Below are 20,522 nucleotides of genomic sequence, written 5' to 3' on the forward strand. Positions count from 1 at the left end.
AACAGAAGTAAAACATAAATAATTAATCAAGTAGCTGTCAGACATGTCTCCTATCTAGCTCTGAGGGAACATCTCACTAAAGTATGACGAATACAAGGAACTTCAAACAAAGATTAAAGATTGATACTTGGTGAGAACCCATCGAGAATCAATCCCAGGGCTAAATATCGCGATATATCACAATATTGATATTTTGGCCCCCCCCCTAATCAGTAGTGCTGGGCGGATAGATCCAAAATAGCAACAGTATCGATCTCAAGTTGGTATCGGATCAATACCGACCTGCAGATATCGATATTTCCACTCTTGATTGAAACTTCTCTGTTACTTTTCAACAGTTTTTATTGTTCTATTTAAAAGCTACAATTTATTTATATTTCTACCAGATGTTTATAATTGTTAAACATTTTGATTTATTTTTTAATCATAGTTACTTGTTTCTTTTGGGTTTGTGGACTGTTTTGCATTCACTTCTTCACTTTTTATTTAATTTCAAGAAGTTTTTTTTTAATAAACTGTTTTCCATTTAATTGAAAACATTGTCCTAATTCTGTTTGTATGTTTATCAAGTAATTAAAAAAGGAAAACTTACAAAAAAACTATTCATAGCGATTAAAAACATGTCACATTCGGCGCATTTATGAAAAATATCGATGTTGGTATTGATATTGCTATCGATGTCGCCGACCTTCGAGAAATGTGGAATAAGAAAACACTTAAATGAAATCCATCATGCTTTTTAAGATTGGTGTCCTGGTGTGTTTTAATACATTAAAATAGAACCATTGTGTTAAGATCAAAATCAAAATTGTCGCACAGATGAGTGTATGGTCAATTACTCTCAATTTGTTTCTCTTTAGCATCAAATGTCTTTCTGTCATTTATTTCTTTTACTTTCAATTCGACAATCGTCTTCTATCCATTTATGTCTTCCATGACTTTGCATCAGCCCCATTAAACCATCCATCCATGTTCTTTCACTCATCTCCTTCTGGGTCGCGGGGGCAGCCGTCTATGCAATAACGCCCAGACTTCCCTCTTTGTCTACTTCCTCCAGCTTCTCTGAGGGATTCCAAGGCGTTCCCAGGCCAGACTGGCCTGGGAACGCCTTGGAATCCCTCAGAGAAGCTCTGACCCAGGACACACTAAGTTACCAGTTACTTTATTTCTGAACATGTCTATGCTACAAATGACATGCAACTAACTGTATTCACACTAGGCAAGCAGGGAGGGGCTTCTTTATGAAGTTAGACTTGTTGCTCAAGTCTGTCTGTGAAAAAAGTTTTGTTTGTTTGTGAAACTTCACGCACACGTATAGGCACACGTACTGATCTCTTTTGCGTCTCAACAAATCTACCAATCAGCATCCCGTTACCGTCACCCAATCAGTGCACTGGTTGGACCTGTGGGGAAAATTCTCAAATGTCCCTTTTACAAGGTTCCACAAATCAGCAACTTTCTTTGATTGAATCTTCATTCCCTGTAAAATGTTTGTAGCTGGTTTAAACTCAGACTTTGTGATGAAGATTTTCCCTTTAGCATCAAAATTGACGCAAACAACCGGATGCTAACTTTAGTCGTGTGCGACTTTTAAGGCAGGATGGATAAATAAAGAAAAATAAAACGACGTCAGAAAACTGGAACTTTCCAAATATAAGATATAAATCCAGTGTGTCTGCGTATGCGAAACTTTCAAAAGTCAGTCGCTGCTAATTACGCAGTTTTCCTCGCATAGCTAAGCGTGAGCGGGCCAGGGTGCACGCAGGGGAGAGGAGACTTTCAGCAACTGTCTGAGCATTTTCTAGCATCCAGTTTTCTGATTCACTGTGATGTGAATGAAGAAATACTAAGAACCACTATGTTAATAGTAAATTATTTTCTATAAGTCCTCTACTATGAGAAAAATGCTACCAAAACATGTGAAAAAAAAACAAAACACAGTTTTCATTGGAGTAGGCCTTTAAAGGGACGGCATCCACAAATGACTACCAAATCTGTCCCTATAGGTCAAAGTTCAACCTGGTTTAGCGTTCAATGGCCGAGCGTTTTGTATGTAGAGCCTGAAAATGGTTGTAAAAACTAACGTAGCTATATGTGAAGTTTTGAACATGAAAGCCTGAAACTCGCATTTACATCAACTTTTTATAGGAAGTGGTCACTTGATTGCAGTTTGAACATATAAATGTTGTAAAAATGTTATTTTTTATAAAGCAACATTTTTATCCAACACATCCTCATTCCCAACTCGTCACATATTGACGTTTGGTTAAAGACCCCTCCACGTCACTTTTTGACATTTTGGTGTCCCCAACTGCTGGTTGTTTATAAAAGGGTCTGCAACCCTCAGGGCGCACTACTGGAAGTGGTACAAGATGTGGTACCGCACACAGAGCTGTCCTCAGGACGCAGCCGGTACCTTAACCCAGTTTACCCTAACCTGGCATCGGATGCAATACCTGATGTGGTACCAGACGAGGTACCACATACAGACTGGTCCCCATGATGTGGCCGGTACAAGTACCCTAACCCAGTACAGGTACCCTAACCCGGCACCGGACGTAGTACCTATGCAGTACTGCACGCAGACTAGTCTTCAGGACACATCCGGTGCTGGGTTAGGGTACCGGTACCGGCCGGGATATCAGACATTGCACCAGACATGGTACCAGACGCGCTACTGGACGCGAACCAGTACCGGATTAGGGTTCGGGTATTGTTGTGCTCTGCTTCCCGGTTCCAGTTTCTGTCCCGGAGATTGAGACTCGTGATTTAATATGAACAGCCAGCATGTCAAAAACGACAAGTTGGGGAGACCCAAGAAGTCATTTTTTGGCGCGGAAGGGTCCTTAACCAAACGTCTTTACGTGACGAGTTGAAAGTGAGGAATGTGTTGTTTTATCCACATTTTCTAAAAAAAAAAAAAAAAAATGAAATAAAACACAAATGAACACACAGGTAAAAACAGTCATCTAAAAAAAAACAACTTCTGTTTGTCATGTGTCCTTATTATAGATTCATGCCCTTATTTTTTTGTCTTTTTGTTAATATAAAACCATAAACTTAAAAAAATAAGTTAGTTTGACTGTATTATCAAATCCAAAGTCAGAACATCTCTTTTTCCTAAAGTTCCTGTGGGAAGTTCCACCTTTTCATGTCTTTAAAACACAAGCATTAATGGTACTTATGGCAGAGGCCATGGAGGTCCGGTCTCACCGTCTGTTCTGCTAAGGAAGGGGTTCTATCAGAGTGAAATGACCCGGAAACATCAAAGCGGCAGGCATGACGAGACCCGGACAAATTTTTAAAATAAAAAAGAAAGAGGAGCCTCAGTGTTTCCTTAAGTATCTCCTTTCGGAAACGTAAGAAATGAGACATAGTTTATACAAAATTCCTTAAATCTGATATTTTGGGGGGATAATCTCCTACATAGAGGATGTAATTTTTGCATAAAATATATGGAATTAATTACCTCCGCGTAACAATGAGGTCAAGAATGGTATCGTTATCTTCTTTATAATATAAGGGAAAACTCCCCTTTATGAGGGTTATAATGCAAAGTGAGGTGAATTCAGTAAATCCATCATAACCCACTTTCCTTCTTTTTCACTGTAATGAATCATCATGATCTCAGTGTTCTCTCTATTCAGATCACAGGCTGTTCTTACTCACAAAAAGGGAAAAGAATTCAAAACAAAGCGGCTAACTGGACTGGATGTTTATGCCAACCACCATTTGTTTGCAGAAACTTGAGCATGTTTTTTAAATCAGACTGCCCCCTTGTGGATTTGCGGTGTAATTACTCCCAATATTTCTTCACTTTTTTGACAAATATTTGAGTTTAAAACACCTTTATTAAAGCATAATTATTATCTGAAGTTGCATAAAGGTGGGAATATTTAGAATTCAAAGTGCTGACATCAGCATTTTAGCTGTGACAATAAACGCATGCAAGTTCAAAATAAGTGGATATTTTGCTTCTTGTGTGAGCTTTAATACTTTTTCAGGAGCCAGGTGGGCGCAGGGGCGTCTGGCAAGGCAAAGTAGCTCCACCACCAGGGTTTTATTGCCCGTTCTTCTCCGCGTTGGCTGATTGCAGATATGTGGGTGTAGCGCTCGTATTGGTCGTGTGGGTCAAAGCGTTCGTAGGCCTCTCTCGTTGAGAGGGCGTCGTTTCCTTCCCGAGCATCAGGCTCTGGCACAGCTTCGTGCAAGACGAAGTCGACGCGGCCCGCTTGACGCATTTTGGGGGGGAGGTGGACTTTCTTGAAGGCTGTGGTGTAGCTGGGGGCGGTGGCGGAGATGATGTGGATGCCGGGCGTGAGGAGGCGCCAGTACTCCCCGTTTTCACCTGAGTGTGAAAGGAAACAGCGTTTGGACTCACTCCCAAATATTCAAACCCTTATTTGCTTTATATACTCAAAGTATAACAGTGGAGAACGCCTTGAATCTCGGAGGCCTTGTGGTAGAGTGTCCGCCCTGAGTCCTGATGGTTCCGAGTCATACCAATCCTGCTTGACAAACATTGAGGGCTTGGAGTGGGGGAGGGGGTTGAACCTGTGCAGCTGTGTCTGCATCTCACCCCTCCCCCCGGGCGATGGGTCAAATGCAGAGAACAACTTTCATACACCTTTAACTTGGTAATACAGTAGTTGTGGCACAAACATCTTGAAGTTGCTGCTGGTTTTCTTAAAAGTTGCATTTGTTTCAGTAACAGTTGTAACTAAAAGCTGTAGGGCACATGTGTCAAAATCAAGGCCCAGGGGCCGGATCCGGCCCTCCAGATCATTTCATTTTATTGTTATTAATGGCTCGACGTTATCTTGCGCTCACTTGTAACTTGTATAATTTTGACAAAATATATTTTTGTGGAGAGTATAATATTGAAAGTCATTTAAGGTTTAAATTGATTTATTCTGGAATTATATTCCTGCCTTTTATTATTTATAGTAATGTTAAAATGTTATTTTTTTTTAAGTTTTAAAAATTTAGTTTTACGGTGTTCAATAAATGTTTATCCTGTTCGGCCCACGACTATAAAGTGTGGTTTGGATTTTGGCGCCCTGTGCGATTGAGTTTGACACCCCTGCTGTAGGGGGATGTACAAACCTTCAAGAATTTGTTTTTCCCTGCTGTTTATTAAAATTATATTTTATGTAGCCTTCCAAAAACAACAATGAACAACCATGATGATGATCTCTAATTTATTTTTGAAACATTTTCTTCATTTTTGATTGATTGATTGATTGATCAGGTTTAATTCGAGCATAAATTGTGAATAATACAAGACAAAATAAATCACAAATTTATCAAACTCATTACAGAAATGACAAATGAAAAAAAAACATGAGTACACTTAAGTCACAGTTGATTCATTAAATATAGTGATTATTAACCGAACTAAATTAAAAAATATATATATTTTTTCATAAATTTTACACAAAAAGCACCAACATGGTGTTAAAGTTTTTTAAGTTAAAATTGTAACTAGAGATTAAGACGGTGAGGTTTTATTAATTTTCATTTCATTTTACATTAATATTTTATTTAATTTCTGTAAAAAACAAACATTTCAAAAAATGTTTCTGTTAGTCCCTGTTTATTTTATTTTGTAATTTTTTTCAAAACAACTTAAAGTCTTAAATTGAATTTGTCCTTCAAAAACACTTTGGTAACACTTTCAATTAGAAACTGGAACAGAGAACCCATTGAATCATGGGAGATGTAGTGCTATGTTAAACATTGGATCCTGTATGAGACTACACCACTAAGCACCATCTTTAGCTGTTAATTATCAACCAATCAATTTATTATTTATATAGCATTTATAAAAGAAGAGGCAAAAGGGCCAAACATCAAATCAAATATAAATACAATGACTAGACAATAGAATACAATAAAGAAACAATAACAATACAATCAGTTAAACAATAAAATTAACAAGTTTGTGCTATTTTTGTTGTTATTGAGAGACTTTCTGAGCCACGTCGGCACCAGGAAGTGAAGTTGTTGACCACGTCTGATTGGTTAAATTGAGGATGTAACTGATTAAGCCTCCAAGAATGATTGGTGGAGACAGTTTGAGGGGTGGAGCTTGTTCCAAAATGAGAGCGAATGGTCAGAATTGTGGCAAAATTGTGGTACAGGGATTCTTATCAAAGTGTCTTGAATAGAAATCAAATAAACACAAAGTCTTTTATGATCTTTCATATTCTTACCTGGACCCGTTTGGATGAACACAGCGAACATTCTGGTAATGGTAAATGTTTTTAAGATTAATCTGGTACATGTGACCATCTCTCACTGCACATATACTCTATTGTATATAGTCTGACATGGAAGAAAACATATTGGAAATTCAAATTTTGCTTTAAGGGATCGAATAAAATAATTACAAAATACATTTAATAATGTAGCATTAATTGTGTAATAAACATTTGGGCAAAGTGTCTGCAATGATATTCATAAAAGATTAAAAAATATATTTAATGTCCCCTACCACTGAGTAAAAAATTACCAAAATATGGAATAAAATTAGAAAAAAAATTTTTATCCCTTCAAACAAAAAAAGTTAAAGAATTAAAATAAATACTTCTATTTTGAAAAACACATAGCAAACACCTTTCAATGTGCAAATAATGATACTACCTGAGGTAACGCCGTGCCGTATTCCTCTGACTGAAATCTGAGCTCCTTTTATTCCATTTCCATTCTCGTCTTTTACTATTCCTTTGACGCCCCGGTGGACCTGAGGGGAGTAAGTTGTGTAATTTACTCCAACGTTAGGTCAACACAAAACCAAACATGTTCCTTACTGCCTCCAAGAATGCCATCAAAGCTTCCTGATTGTCATGCCAGCTGAGGAAGAGTTCCTCCTCATCAGGAAAGTTGTCACAGCCCAGCGCCACTGTCACCTCAAAGCAGTTGGTGTGAAGGTAGTTAAAGTCCTGCATGCCTGAGAGCATGAATGACAACACCAGTAAGAGACTTTTTGGATTGTTCTCACAGCTGATCCAACAGAGGCCTCTACTGGCTGCAGGGCAGTCTGCAGCGGTGTTTTCTGCTGACTCATGCTCTCACCTCTTGCAAAACTGGACCTCTGCGCTCCGTTTATGATCCCTGTCTGGCTGTTTGCTCCTCGCCGACCACAAGCTGCATTTCTGCTAGACATCGTTTTGTGGGCGTTTCTATATGTCCCTGCAAGGAATTTAAAAACCTGAAAGAATAAACGTAAAACCATATTTTAAAAAGTTACCTTTATTTTAAATATATTAAATATTAGCATATTTTAAGAAAAATATGTAGGATGTTACACAACATTTTTGTGGTGATGATAACAAGTTAAGAAATCCACCAAAAATAGAAACAACCAGGATTAACACTCAGACTTTTATTGTTTTTTAACATTAAGACAAAAAATGCAATGTAAGAATATCAGCGTAAAATTCCACATAAAAAAATGCATTTCTAAATCACTTAATCCATTAAACTAATTTATTTTTCATCATAAAATGTATGTTCTTTAGAATAATTACCCTTTTTCTTGTGCAGCAAGAAATTCTGGTTAAACAATGAGTTAAGCAACGATGTTCAAATATCCAAAAATTTAAGAAAATGTATAATGTAACATATAATGTGATGTAAAGTAGCCTTATAATATAAATAATCCAATATGGAGATGAGAGGACCTAAAAGTCATTGGGTCAAACAAATTTCTATATAAAGATGTGTGAACTTGGACGTTGCAGAATAAATATTGTTTTTAACCAATACTCATAAGTTTGCTTGCTTCTACTCCTTTTCAAGTTTCTGAGACCTTGTATCTTATTAGCATGATCAAAACATTCCCGAAAAATGTTGTTGTTTATAACTTGGTCCACGTTTTCTGCCCTGTAGTTCATCATCGGTCCACTAGAGGCAGTAGAAGGGCTTTTCCTGCTCATTTCAAAATGGCTGCCTCCATGAAAACTCAAAAACACTTTTGGCGGGAAAATGTTTTTACTAATTTTCTGAACTTCATGATGAGAATAACTCATCTATTGTTTATTCATATTTTAAATGATTACTTGCTGTTTTAAAAATATGCTAAATCTGTTGATAGTGAAGACTTTATAATACAGTTACACCGTGTTATAAATGTGTAGATCAAATTAGAGATAGAGGGGAAATAAGGTGGTTATTTTCTGAACATTTGTCAATATTTTTGCATCTTAAACTAACATTTTTGTTGGGAAAACAAAAAAACATAAAGCAATCCAATGGATCATAATTGATATTATCTATTGAGTAAAATAATTATATATTTTATGTGATTTTATAATACATCTTAATTCCAAAAAACAAAAATATCTGTCAATTCTTTATTGCAATGGGTGTTAGAGGGATTATTCATTACATGTAATAAATCTCACGACTTTTTGTAACTGAACCGCACAACATCTATTTTTGATTATGAGTAATTACACAGTCAAGAAGATGGCATCGTCTTCTATAATCTTTTGATTTAATTTATTGCTCCATTGTTTCATGTTTTTAATAGTTAACCAGTGAATGAAATCAAATTAAATCAAATGAAGTAAAACAAAATACATGTTTTTGCTTAATAAAGTTTGTTATCAGTGTTCAAATCTGACGGTTTGTTTAAGTCAATATGTTAAGTTCTTCTATCATAGACTTTAAACAATCATAACTTTGTGGGCATTTAGCTAAAGTTTCAATTAAGTTACATAATTTTGAATTGGGTTTTGTGTTTGTACTTGGAGGCGTTTGCTCATACCTTCTCATCTGGGGTTGGGGAGAAGCTGTTATACCCCTGAGGGTGTTTGGACAGATCATAGGGGTACGAAACCAGCAGGTCTCCACTGCGGACGTTAGCCGAAAGCACAAACGGCACAGAGCGGATCCACTTCATAACGGCATATGTCTCTGGTGCCACCTGAAAACACAAGATACAGGCAAAGAGGAGTCGGTTGAATCATTTGCATGAACGGAATTAAGCCTGAAGCGATCGTACATGCATGAATAAATGTTGTTCTGTACCTTACCAAACCAGTAAAAGTCTGGGATTGGGATGTGGTCGGTACGGTGGCCTTTTTGTCCGCGCCTTCTGTAAACGATGGAGGTCAAATCAGGGAAGTTTCTGTTCAGGTCGATGTTCTGGGCGTTGTTTCTGCCAAGCTGAAGATTTAGACACCAAAAAAAGTGTTGTTTCGATTTTCCAAAAGTTTCCAATAAAACTCCAACTTCCACAAATACACTTGTTTAATATAAATCCTGATTACTTTAATCTGGGTTTAGCTTTCTGATAACACGGAGGAGTCACCTCTGTGTTGTCCCTGTGGTGGTTTTCGTTGCCTCCGGATGTGGCCACCTCGTACCCATCGGGGTTCATGGAGGGCAGGATGTGGATGCGGGTGGTGTTGATGAGGCTCTGGATGCGCTCATTCCCGTTCAAATACTCCGAGCACAGGAACTGAGCCAGGTAGATGAGCAGCTGGCGGCTCAGGACTTCATTTCCATGAACGTTGCCGACGTACTTGGTCTCCGGCTCAACTGATCGAGATCACGCGGAACACTGAATCATCAAGCCGTGGTAGCAGACTTCAAAGGAGTGGTACTCACGCAGCTCGTGCTCTCCGGGATTGTCGGAAAACTCCACCACCAGCAGCTCCCTGCCCTCCGTGCTGCGGCCGATGCTGTAGGTCCTGGCAACGCCGGGGCAGCGGTCTTCAATCCTCTTCAGGTGGTCGATCATCTCATTGTAAGAGTGATAGGTGAACTGCATCAAGGCGGCGGGGTCTTCTGAGGGAGGAACCTGGAAGGCGTCATCGCCCTGATCCTGTTGCTCTGATGCAAATGAAAGCAATAGGCAAAGTAGAAGAACCAACCAGAAAACAACAACGTCCAGTTCTCATGAATGTAGATGGTGTCAGTCAGGCAAGCTTTGTGAAATTTGGTGACAGCTGGGCGGCCATAGGGCGGTGGCAGCAGGATTGCCAGTCGTCAGCACTTCTGATTAGACAATGAGCCTGCGGATGATTGCCGTCCATATCCAGTGCCACCAGCCGCCCGGTAGCCCGGGGGTATATAACAAGTCGACTATTCTCCACTACTGGTTCTTGCAACTTAGCTTTTGAGCACACATTGGAAAGTTGTCATTTACAATTTTAGAAAACATGCCTCCCAAGAAAGCAAAATGTTCTGTCTTCTTTAAATTCTTCTCAGCATCAACATCAGCAACAACAGCGTGAAGCAACCGCGCCCCCACTTTCCTTCACCATTGGGGAGCAGAGTGGAGCATTGTTCCATCTGCTTCTGATTCACGATTTGAATAAAGAAATACTCAGACATGCATTCTTAAGTTTAATTTTCTTTATATATGTCATACATCATCAGAAAAATGCCACAAGAACATGTTAAAAACACCAAAAACTATATTTTCAATTGAGTGGGTCTTTAAGACTCTTTACTGTCTTTACCTATCCGGTCATTTCTAGCTTCCTACCACTCCAGATTCTCTTCATTCTTTTCTCTTCTCTGCCGTCCTAATCCATCCATTTCTTATTCTCTAGACACCCAAGCAGACAGAGGACTTCCTGTTTATGGTTCTTGACTGCAGAAAGCTTAAAATACTTCTGGTTATTCATAATCGTCATGGCAACTTTCCTGTGAATCCTAGAGTAGAATCCAAAGAAGACTCTTGTTTAGCTGGAAACTCATTGAGAGCAGTGAACTTTTTCACTGAGGTTTCCTGTTTTTGTGGTGCACTGGTGTTAAGGAGGATAAGTTCCTGAGGTGGGGGAGGACAAAATTGCAGCAAAATTGGAGGACAAACCACCCGCGGAGGGTGAGGTGTAGATATATAAATATACATAGTGTATATATGTCTATACATACACAGTGTATATATACATAGTGCATATATATATATATATATATATATATATATATATAGTCTTTCTGGATTTCTGTTTGCGCTGTTAGTCCACGTTTTCAATTCAATGGTTTAGAATACATTTAGATCTGTTATCTTCCCTAAATAACAAATGCAAGCCAACAAAAACTGGTGCAGAAATCCCTACAAAGTATTTCTACTTCACATGAAAATCTTCAACAGGCTATAAAACTAGACTGTTAGAGGTTTTACACGCACAAACAGATTTAAAGCTTTAGTTTGAAAATGTGTCAAAAGATGTTTTGTTTCACTCTGATCTGAAACTGAAGTCTTTATTTGAGATTTTATTGTCATAAATTCAGATGATTTCCTCTAGCCTGCACTGACACGCCTCCATTTCGCATCATCTGGGTTACACATGTTGGAGCCGCAGCTGAATTCCTGTCATCAATAAGCAGTTTTCGCAGCTGATGGCACCTTTTAGCAATTTAGAGATTTCTAGACCAACAACTGGCTTTTTATAAGGTTGGTTTAGAGTGGAAAAACATGTCAGACCCCAGTCTTAAAGCGGGTTTATGTGGGGACAGAAGGTGTTCCTGTTTAGCTGCTTTAATAAAACCAAAGACATTTGCTCCGCAGACATATTTCAGGGATACAATCTGTTTCTGTGTCTTGGATAGACAGTCATAGACAAAATATCTGATCCTATTTACTGGATTCAGAATTTTAAAAATTAGACTGGAAGTGGGACGGACATGCTTACAATGCTCTGAAGAAGCAGGAAATTTGCCATGTTCTTACATGATGATGGAGGACAAATTTGAAGAAAATTAAGCTTAAAATTGCATTTCTTTATTCAAATCACTGTGAACCAGGAGCAGACAAAATAAGAGCTTTTTTTTATGTAGAAAGTCTTCCACAAGCTTCCTGCTCCCAGCAATGGGGAGGGGAAGAGGGGCGGCGTTGCTCAACACCATTAAAAACACAACGAAGACTGTTCAAATTTGTGTCCAGTTTATTCAAAACCTAAGCTTACATACAAAGTAAAACATTCAATGAAAGTTGGAAGAGAAGTTGGACTTTTTAACAATGGAATAACCGTAATGTAGCCTGCCCCTAGTGATCTTTGGAGAAACTACACCATTTGATACTTCCTGATTGGAGGTTGGAGGCTTGAAACTTCTCTTTAGTTTTTTTGTGTAAAAGATTAATAGATATATGCACAGTATAAGAAAAAAAATGAAATATTTGTGGGATCTGATTAAAAAAAAGGAATGAAGTACACACGTCTCACCTCTCATGTCATCCAGCGGGTCAAAACATCCCTCTGGGTGCCCGACAAAGAAGCGATCACAGTCGAGGAAGTAAGGCCACGCCATGTCTATCCCATCGAACGCACGGCTGCATTTTTTCTGCACAGCTTCGCAGGCGCTGCGACAGGGCCTCTGCGCCTTCTCCCGCTCGCAGCGCGGCGCCAAAACGGAGCAGCCCAACATCCGCACCTGGAGGTGACAGTCTCCCCCGATCAGAGACTCCACCACGCTGATCAGGAGGTACTCGACGCTGGCCTCTGCGTCCTCCCGGGTGCTGTGGCCGATGATGTTGGGGAAGGTGGTCTGGCTGTAGGCCATGTCGGAGCAGTAGGACAGGAGGATGTCTGTGCATTTAGCTGAGGTGGAAAAATCATCATTTTTTAAGGATGATCGGAAAGATGAGGACAGTGTCTGGCCTTTTCTCTCATGGGATCAGTTTAATCATGAACTTCATTTGTATTGTCTGGTCCAAAATATTTCTATTATCTCTGGAAATTAGAATTTGAATATTTGATGATGCCATCGATCATCTAAAAATACTCAAAGGTTTTTTTTTTTGCCTGTACGCCACATTCCATTAAGGGTTTGATTAATGAGTTGATCCCAGCTTTGTCTGAAGAAAAACATCTGATTAGATCTTCTTTACAGAGTGCTATAGGGATGGATGATACAAAGCCCTGGACATTACATTAAAACATGTAAATCAATTGTCCTCTCACATTATTTATTAGTTGCCACAAATTAGTATTTTTGTTCACAAATGAGCATTTAGAAGTCATATTGTAGTATTTTGTGCTCACAAGTGGTTATTTTGTGTCCACAAAACAGCAATTTATTACAATTTCTTGGCACAAATTAGCAATTTATGTGCATAAATTAGTACTTTTGTATAATCAGTTCATATCACCAATTTGTTATTACAAAATGCCAATTTGTGTCAAGAAAATACAAATTTGTGCGCACAAAATGATAATGCATTCCCACAAATTCTAATAAATAGCTCATTTTTGAATAAGATAATCATTTGTGTTCACAAAATCCAAGTTTGTACACATATGATTGTTTGTACACACAATTGCTAACTTCTGCCTCCATATTCAAATTTGTTGCAACAAGATGCTAATTTGTCCTAAAATGCTATAACTTGTGACCATAAAATCATAATTTGAGAGCTCAAAAACCTAACTTATGTTCACAGAATGCCCATTTAAGTGAACAATACACTAATTTGCTAAATTTTGTCTAAAAAAAGGTTAATTTCTGCCCACAAAATCTTAATTTGTACACACAAAAAAATGTATTTCTACGCACAAAATGCTAAGTTGTCTAAAAAAAGGCTAATTTGGCTAAGTTGTCTAAAAAAAGGCTAATTTGAGCGCACAAAATCTTAATTTATGTGCATAAAAAATATCTTTTGTTCACAAAATCCTCATTTATGGGCAAGAAATGGGCACAAAATATAAATTTGTTTTAAAATGCAAATGTGTGTCCATTCAATTCTCATTTGTGTGCTAATTTCTGAAAATGCCAATTTATGTGAACATAATACATATCATCTACACTCATTTGTGGCCACAAATCACTCATTTGTGTGCACTAAATTATAATTTGCATTAAAAAAAAAAAAAAAAAACGTATTTATACACACAAAATGCTAATTAGTTTTTAAAAATGCTCATTTGTCCCCATAAAGGGTCATTTGTGTGCTAATTTGTGTGAAAATATTGATTTATGTGTACTAAATATGAATGTTTTGACCACCTACTGCTTATTTGTGTGCACAACGTACTAATTTGTTTGCACAAAATGCTAACTTTTGCCTATGCTAATTTGTGTACACAATATCAAGGTTAAGGTTTGTGCACACACAATGCTCATTTGTCTTTAAAATACAGATTTAAGCACATAAAAGGCTCATTTGTATGCACAAACTATGACATTTTGCCCACAAAACACTAATTTCTTCAAACAACATTGTACATTCTGCCTACAAAATGCTAATTAGTGATGACAAAATATGAGCTTATGTGCACAAAATGACTGTATCCAGAAAAATCATTATTTGTGTAAATAAAATACTAATTTGTGCACACAAAATTGCCTTGAAAATACCCGAGGCCATAAATTATTAATTTCTTTGGAGCAATTCCTTCCCCTTCCGTTTCTTTCTTTCTTTTTTTGTGTGTTGTGTCAATGACAACCCCTGCATGACCCAAATCTCCCATCAAACCAGCAGATACTTACGCGTTTCTTCCACTGTTGGCTGACACAGCCCTGAAAGACACATCCACGAGGAAACTGTCACAGAGGCAGACACTAGATGGCAGAGCTGCTTCTGTAAATGCGTAAATGTGGCTGGAAAATCCAGTTTGGTCAACTTTGTGGTCTAAATATTGAGACATAAAAGTTCCGTCAATAATTAACGGCAGGAATCAGACATATTTACCCATTTCAAACCACATATTCGTCTAAAATCATCTCCAAATACGATTAGGCAGATATTAGACAGAAATATATGTGGGATCAGAAGTGAGCTCGTGCGTAAAACAGTTGCGCTCCAGACGCGCGCGCAGCATCAGATCCAGAGAGATGAAGAAGTTTTTACCTCTGACTCGTGGGTCACAAAGTGTCGAGGATGAAGGGAAGTGGAGGAAAATCTGCAGCAGAAGCAGCAGCGGCATTGTTCCTGTCAGGCTGTCAGCATTGGCTCCTCTGGGCCGCGCGCGCTTCCTCCAGACGCCAAAACATTCCCGGAGAATTTCCCTGAAAGGCTTTTTAATAGGAGGATTACGGCCGACTCTCGAGTTACAGAGGAAGTGTTTGTAGGGGGAAAAGAGGACACGAACCACGAAGGCAGTTTCCCTCATTAGCTTCACTTTGTGTGCGTTTGTGAAACTTGTTTACTTGTTTATCTGAAGAGTTTTCTATATTTGTAACTTTTCTTGACATTTTACTGCCTTTCTGCATCTTTTTACTTCTCAAAATATGTTTAAATGTTATTTAACAATTGACATTTCTATTTATTTAAGACCTAATAAAAGTCGACTTCATATTTGAGCTACAGAAACGACGAAGCTCATTCATCCTTTCAAAAGTCTTCAGGCTCAGATAGAGGCGGGTTTATCGTAATGGGGCTGATTTAAAATGACTTGATTTGAATTGATTTGATTGAATTTGATTTGATATGACTTGATTTAAATGAATTTGATTTGATTTGATTTTTATTTTTATTTGGTTTGATTTGATTTAAATTGATTTGATTTAAATTGATTTGATTTTACTTGATTTTATATGAATTGATTTAAATCAATTTGATTTGATTTGATTTGATTTTTATTTTATTTTATTTGATTTGGCTTGATTTAAATTGACTAGACTTTATTTAAATTTACTTGAATTGATTTGGTTTGATTTAATTTGATTTGATTTGACTTGACATGATTTGTTTCAGTTTTACTTGATTTAAATTGATTGGACTTGATTTAAATTTACTTGAATGGATTTGGTTTGATTTGACTTGACTTGATATGATTTGACTTGGTTTGATTTGACTTGTTTTCTTTGATTGTATTTGATTTGATTTGACTTTACTTGACTTGGTTTGATTTGACTTGGTTTGATTTTACATGGTTTGATTTAATTCAACTTGAATGGGTTTGATTTGACTTTATTTGATTTAATTTGACTTGACTTGATTTGATTTGACTTGATTTGATTCAGTTTGACCTGATTTAAATTGACTGGACTTGATTTAAAATTTACTTGAATGGATTTGGTTTGATTTGACTTGTTTTCTTTGATTTGAGTTGTTTTGATTTAATTTAACTTTACTTGACTTGACTTGACTTGCCTTGGTTTGATTTGACTTGACTTGATCTGACTTGATTCGGTTTTACTTGACTAGATTTGTCTTTATTTTATTTTGGTACATCTGTCTGTCTGTCGATCCTCGTATTACAAAAATATCAAAAACAAATTAAAGAATTTTCATTACAACAATCATTTGAATGACCTTTCTTACTTCTGTAAAGTAAAATCATAGTTTGAAGAGTTGAAATAATTGAGAAGAAGAATGTGGGGGCATTTTTTAACCCCTCAGTGGTTTTTGATCAATTGATCACACTATAAATTCACCCCACAGTTGTTCATCTTTTAGCCACAAACTACATCATTGAGATGTTCAACTTCTTCCTTAAGGACACAACAGCTTTTCTGATTGGTGTTGTACCTCCTGAGCAGCTGGTTCACTGCTAAAGAGGAAAGAACAAACTCACAGTCTCTGGATGGAAACTGTAGTGCAACTACATTTTATTTTTAAGATTACCGACACGTAAATATTGGGCCAAAAATGAAAACGGAAAGTTTCCTGCAACTCCCTGCAAACCTGATCTGCACACACTTTAGATACGCTAGCTTAGACGCTACAGATCCGCCGGAAAACCCCAGAGATGATCGCACATCTCACCCCATGTGCTTTTTTAAGTAAGCGTGCTCAACTTCTTCAACTAATTAAAAGGTCTTCGCGTCAAGCCGAGAAGATCTGAATTAGCATAACGGGAGGCCTAATTATTCATCGGGGGGGCGCCCAGGCAGAGGTCGCTGCAGAGTTAATGCAGGGAAAAAGTCATGTATACTTCAGCTAAATTAGGAATATTGATTGGATCCTTAACATTATGCAAATGGCTGCACGGTGCAGACGCTGAATGGAAATGAAGCTTTATGGGAGAGCCGATCCTCGGCGGAGAGCGTGCATGTACTTGCAAAGAGTGTTTGTGATCACATGTCTCTGTGGGAAACGGTGCTGAGAGAAAAAGGGTGTTGGTCGGAAGAGGAGGCTGCTGGGGGAAAGTTTGGAGCGTGCACGGATGCAATGAAAGGAATATGTTTGCTTTAATGTTTCAAATCCGATGACGAGTTTCTGTAAATGAATCACCAAATGTTCTCCAAAGTAAGCGGGTTAGATCAGGATGTGGTTTTACATTTTCTTGAAAAACACGTCTCCTTAAATCCATTACACTTGTGAGTGCTCATAGTTAAAACTGGTATCAGGAAGTAAGACATTTTTCCACTTAGTACACAGCAACTTTTCTTTTGGTACAAGTTTTAGTTGATATATAGATGGAGAGGTGTTTTCTGACTCTTGTCTAGTTGTGTTGTTGTAAACACAAAGATCACACTCAGAATACTGGTTCTTTCTCCAGCAAACAGAGATGTCTTCACTTTCTTTAAAATGTTTTAATAATGTTGCATAGATTGTGTGGTTTGCAAAGTTTCTCCGGTTTGATGTTACAAAAACATAATTTAAAGTTCCAGTTTCATTTTTTGATCTATTAGAAAAGCGGTTCCAGTAGTCTTTTATTTATAATTATATTATATTATAAATCGATTCATAAATTTTAATCGATTTAAGCTTAATAGATCAAAAAATCAATAAAAAAAAGATTTAGCACATAAAGCTAAAGTCCGCTAGCTTGATGCTAACGTTTAATGGAATTTCCCATAGGCCCGCTAATGCTAACGCTCAGCTGATTGAAACATACATTGCTGACTAAATGAACATCTTTATAAACTCACAGGCATGAATTTTTCAAACTCCTTTAAAGGAAATATTTTCTAAAGTAAACATTTATAGCCTAAAGCACCGTTTTTTTTTTGTTTGTTTGTTTTTTTGCTCATACTTTGCTTATTCTTCTTGATAAAAGTGTACTGCAATAGTGCGCTCGCCACCTAGTGGCCAAACTGAAGCGCCCTCCAGGAGAAGCAGAACGTTATTAAACATTTTTGGAAGAACTTCTCCTTTTGAGGATCCATGTACTAATCCATGCTACTAATAATCTCCTTATTTCAGTAATACATTTTATAGTATGTGAACTGTGTCAGATTAATATCAATGTATTCAAAACATACATAGATAGTAATGAATTTCTAAACAAATGTGTCTAAATGTGAAAACCATGTCAACTCAAAATCTAACTAAATTGAATTGAATTGAGTGGATAAAAAGAATCGGGAAAAATTTTGAATTGAATCAATTGAGGCTCTGGTGAATCGAATTGATTCTGGAAATTATGTGCGGTACCAAGCCCTATTTTTTAGCTAAAATCCATAAATGTGGGCGGGACCGACCCCACCCCAACTTGCTGTCAGCCCAGAATAGTTTCTACATCACAAATACAATTATTTTCAAACGTTTTTTTCTGCTCCTAAGAAAGCCAATTTTAATCTCAATTTTCTCTATACATGTCCTCCATCATCAGAAAAATGCCACTAGAAGGCAAATGTCATCCAAGTGGATTTATGTAAACAAGGGTTTCACCCTTCTGCATTCAAAAGCCTCGTGTTCGCTCATAGCTACGGAAGTTTCTACGACCGTTTTCGGGCTCTACATACAAAACATAAAGTCAAGTTAAACTAAGTCGAAGTTAGATTTAGTAGTGATTAATGGGCCACACGCCTTGTTTTTCCAATAAAGATGAACCCAGGCCATTCTCCTGACATGATGGTAATCTATAACCACCATTACAAGCATCCTAACAATGAATCAAAATATTTCTGTTTTGTTCTCTAGTCGCCAGATTTACAGTACTTCTGCATTTTGCACTAAGCCTCTTTCAACTGTAGGTGGTGGACATGCGCTAGTAAACAATAGAAGAAGAAGAAGAAGAAGAAGCCCCTTCATACTTGTCCACCATGGGGTAAACCTGGAGTGTCTGAAGTCAGTCCTCGTGTGTCGAGCTCCCGCTGGTTTTCCAGAAATCCTGCCTTATCTGCTGCTGATTACCTGGATCAGGTGTGTTTGGCCAATAAGGAGCTTCACAGCAGGTTGTTGGGAAACATGAAGGACAAATGCTGGGTGTGTACGTAGTTCATCAGTGGCCTTGTGGTAGAAATAGCTTTTTTTGAAGTGAACTTAAATGTTTCTTTCTACTACTTAACATTTGACATGAATCAACAACAGAGCGACTTGAGCCTTTGAAATAAGTGTACTGAACTTTGAAAAAAAACTATGTTTTTTCAGTTGATGGCTAATTGAGTCGCCTCACTCCTTCTAAACCCGAGCATCTGCAACCCATATTTTACTATGAATACATTTTCCATTCGAGTAGTTTTAATTAGCGGTTTCTTTCCTTATCAGCCTCTGATGATCGGGTATAACTGTGATGTGTTAGTGGAGCTGAGCCCTGGCGTCTCTACAAGCCTTCTAGCATCTTGAAATCAGAGATTTGGGGGATTAAATGAGCCTTTCATACCGTCACCGAATACTTTGAATAATTAGAATTGGTTTGGCTCCAAGCACGAAATTGAGACAAAGCTATTAGGGGAGTTGACATGAACTAACTCACGGAAATGATCTTTGACCGGTCTCTTTAATTAAACCATCCAATATTGTTGCTGCAATGAAGGTTACCCACATGCCGTCAGAGCCTTTTTTTAATGTCTCCTACTGTATAATTACCTCCAAGAGGGATAAAGGTGTAGCATCAACGGATGCAGATACATGTATAAACTTTGCTATTTTGGAGGGTTTTTAGAGAAAATTACTTACTTGTTTCAATTGAAGTACAAAACTTCTCAATCAAAGACTTTTTGGTTTCTTTCCTAGAATGAATCTACAAACTTAAGCAAATAGTTCATGTTAATACTCAACAAAAACATGTTCTAACGCCCAAATTTGTTCTAAGTGAACTCAATCAGGATTCAGGGAAGACCACCGTAAAATAACAGCTGCTATGCTTGTAGAAAATGATATAATCAATGCCTTTGAAGGAAAACTGCAATCTTTATTTAAGGTCTTTGACTTTGATGACTACTTGTTACTACCAGAAAGACGTAACATCAGTGCGGATGATTTAACCAGTGAGTCTTTTAGAGATAACCCAATGTGGGTGTGTGTTTGTTTGTTGAAGGTGTGAAATCAGAATCAGTAGAGAACAGGACAAGTTAAGAAGAAAAAAAAAAGAATCAGTAGAGGAGTTCTGCAAGGGTAGATTTTGGTCTCTGCGCTTTTCACTAGTTTTATAAGCAACTTGGATTGTCAACAATCCCCATGCCACGGACTGGTACTGGTTTGTGAGTCACTTGGTACCAGGCCACAGACAGAAAACATGTACATGCAATATTTTGGCTTGTTTAAAATTTGCTTATTTTTTTTTATTCTGAAGGAAGTTTTATTTTGGAAAAAAATAGTGTGGTATGGTATGGCAAGACATGGCATGGAATGGTATGGTATAATATGATATGGAATTGTATGGTATCGTGTGGTATGGTATGGTATAATATAAAATGGTATGGTAGGGTAGGGTAGGGTAGGGTAGGGT

At 37.6% G+C, this 20,522-nt stretch overlaps 1 protein-coding gene across 1 annotated transcript; it reads right to left on the reverse strand.

Annotated features, from left to right (window-relative positions):
* Positions 1-3,831: 3,831 nt before the first annotated feature.
* On the reverse strand, positions 3,832-15,253 carry LOC112155650 (carboxypeptidase Z). Its single transcript, XM_024287436.2, has 11 exons — positions 14,810-15,253; positions 14,449-14,478; positions 12,186-12,560; positions 9,619-9,843; positions 9,320-9,549; positions 9,037-9,174; positions 8,774-8,932; positions 7,078-7,213; positions 6,813-6,952; positions 6,646-6,745; positions 3,832-4,348 (listed from the first exon to the last, which is right to left on the reverse strand). Exons 1-11 carry the CDS (start codon positions 15,069-15,071, stop codon positions 3,990-3,992), a joined length of 2,154 nt encoding a protein of 717 aa, XP_024143204.2. The 5' UTR covers positions 15,072-15,253; the 3' UTR covers positions 3,832-3,989.
* Between the last annotated feature and the right edge of the window lie 5,269 nt (positions 15,254-20,522).

This window comes from Oryzias melastigma, linkage group LG18 (assembly GCF_002922805.2).
Source record: "Oryzias melastigma strain HK-1 linkage group LG18, ASM292280v2, whole genome shotgun sequence".
Classification (NCBI taxonomy): Eukaryota; Metazoa; Chordata; class Actinopteri; order Beloniformes; family Adrianichthyidae; genus Oryzias; species Oryzias melastigma.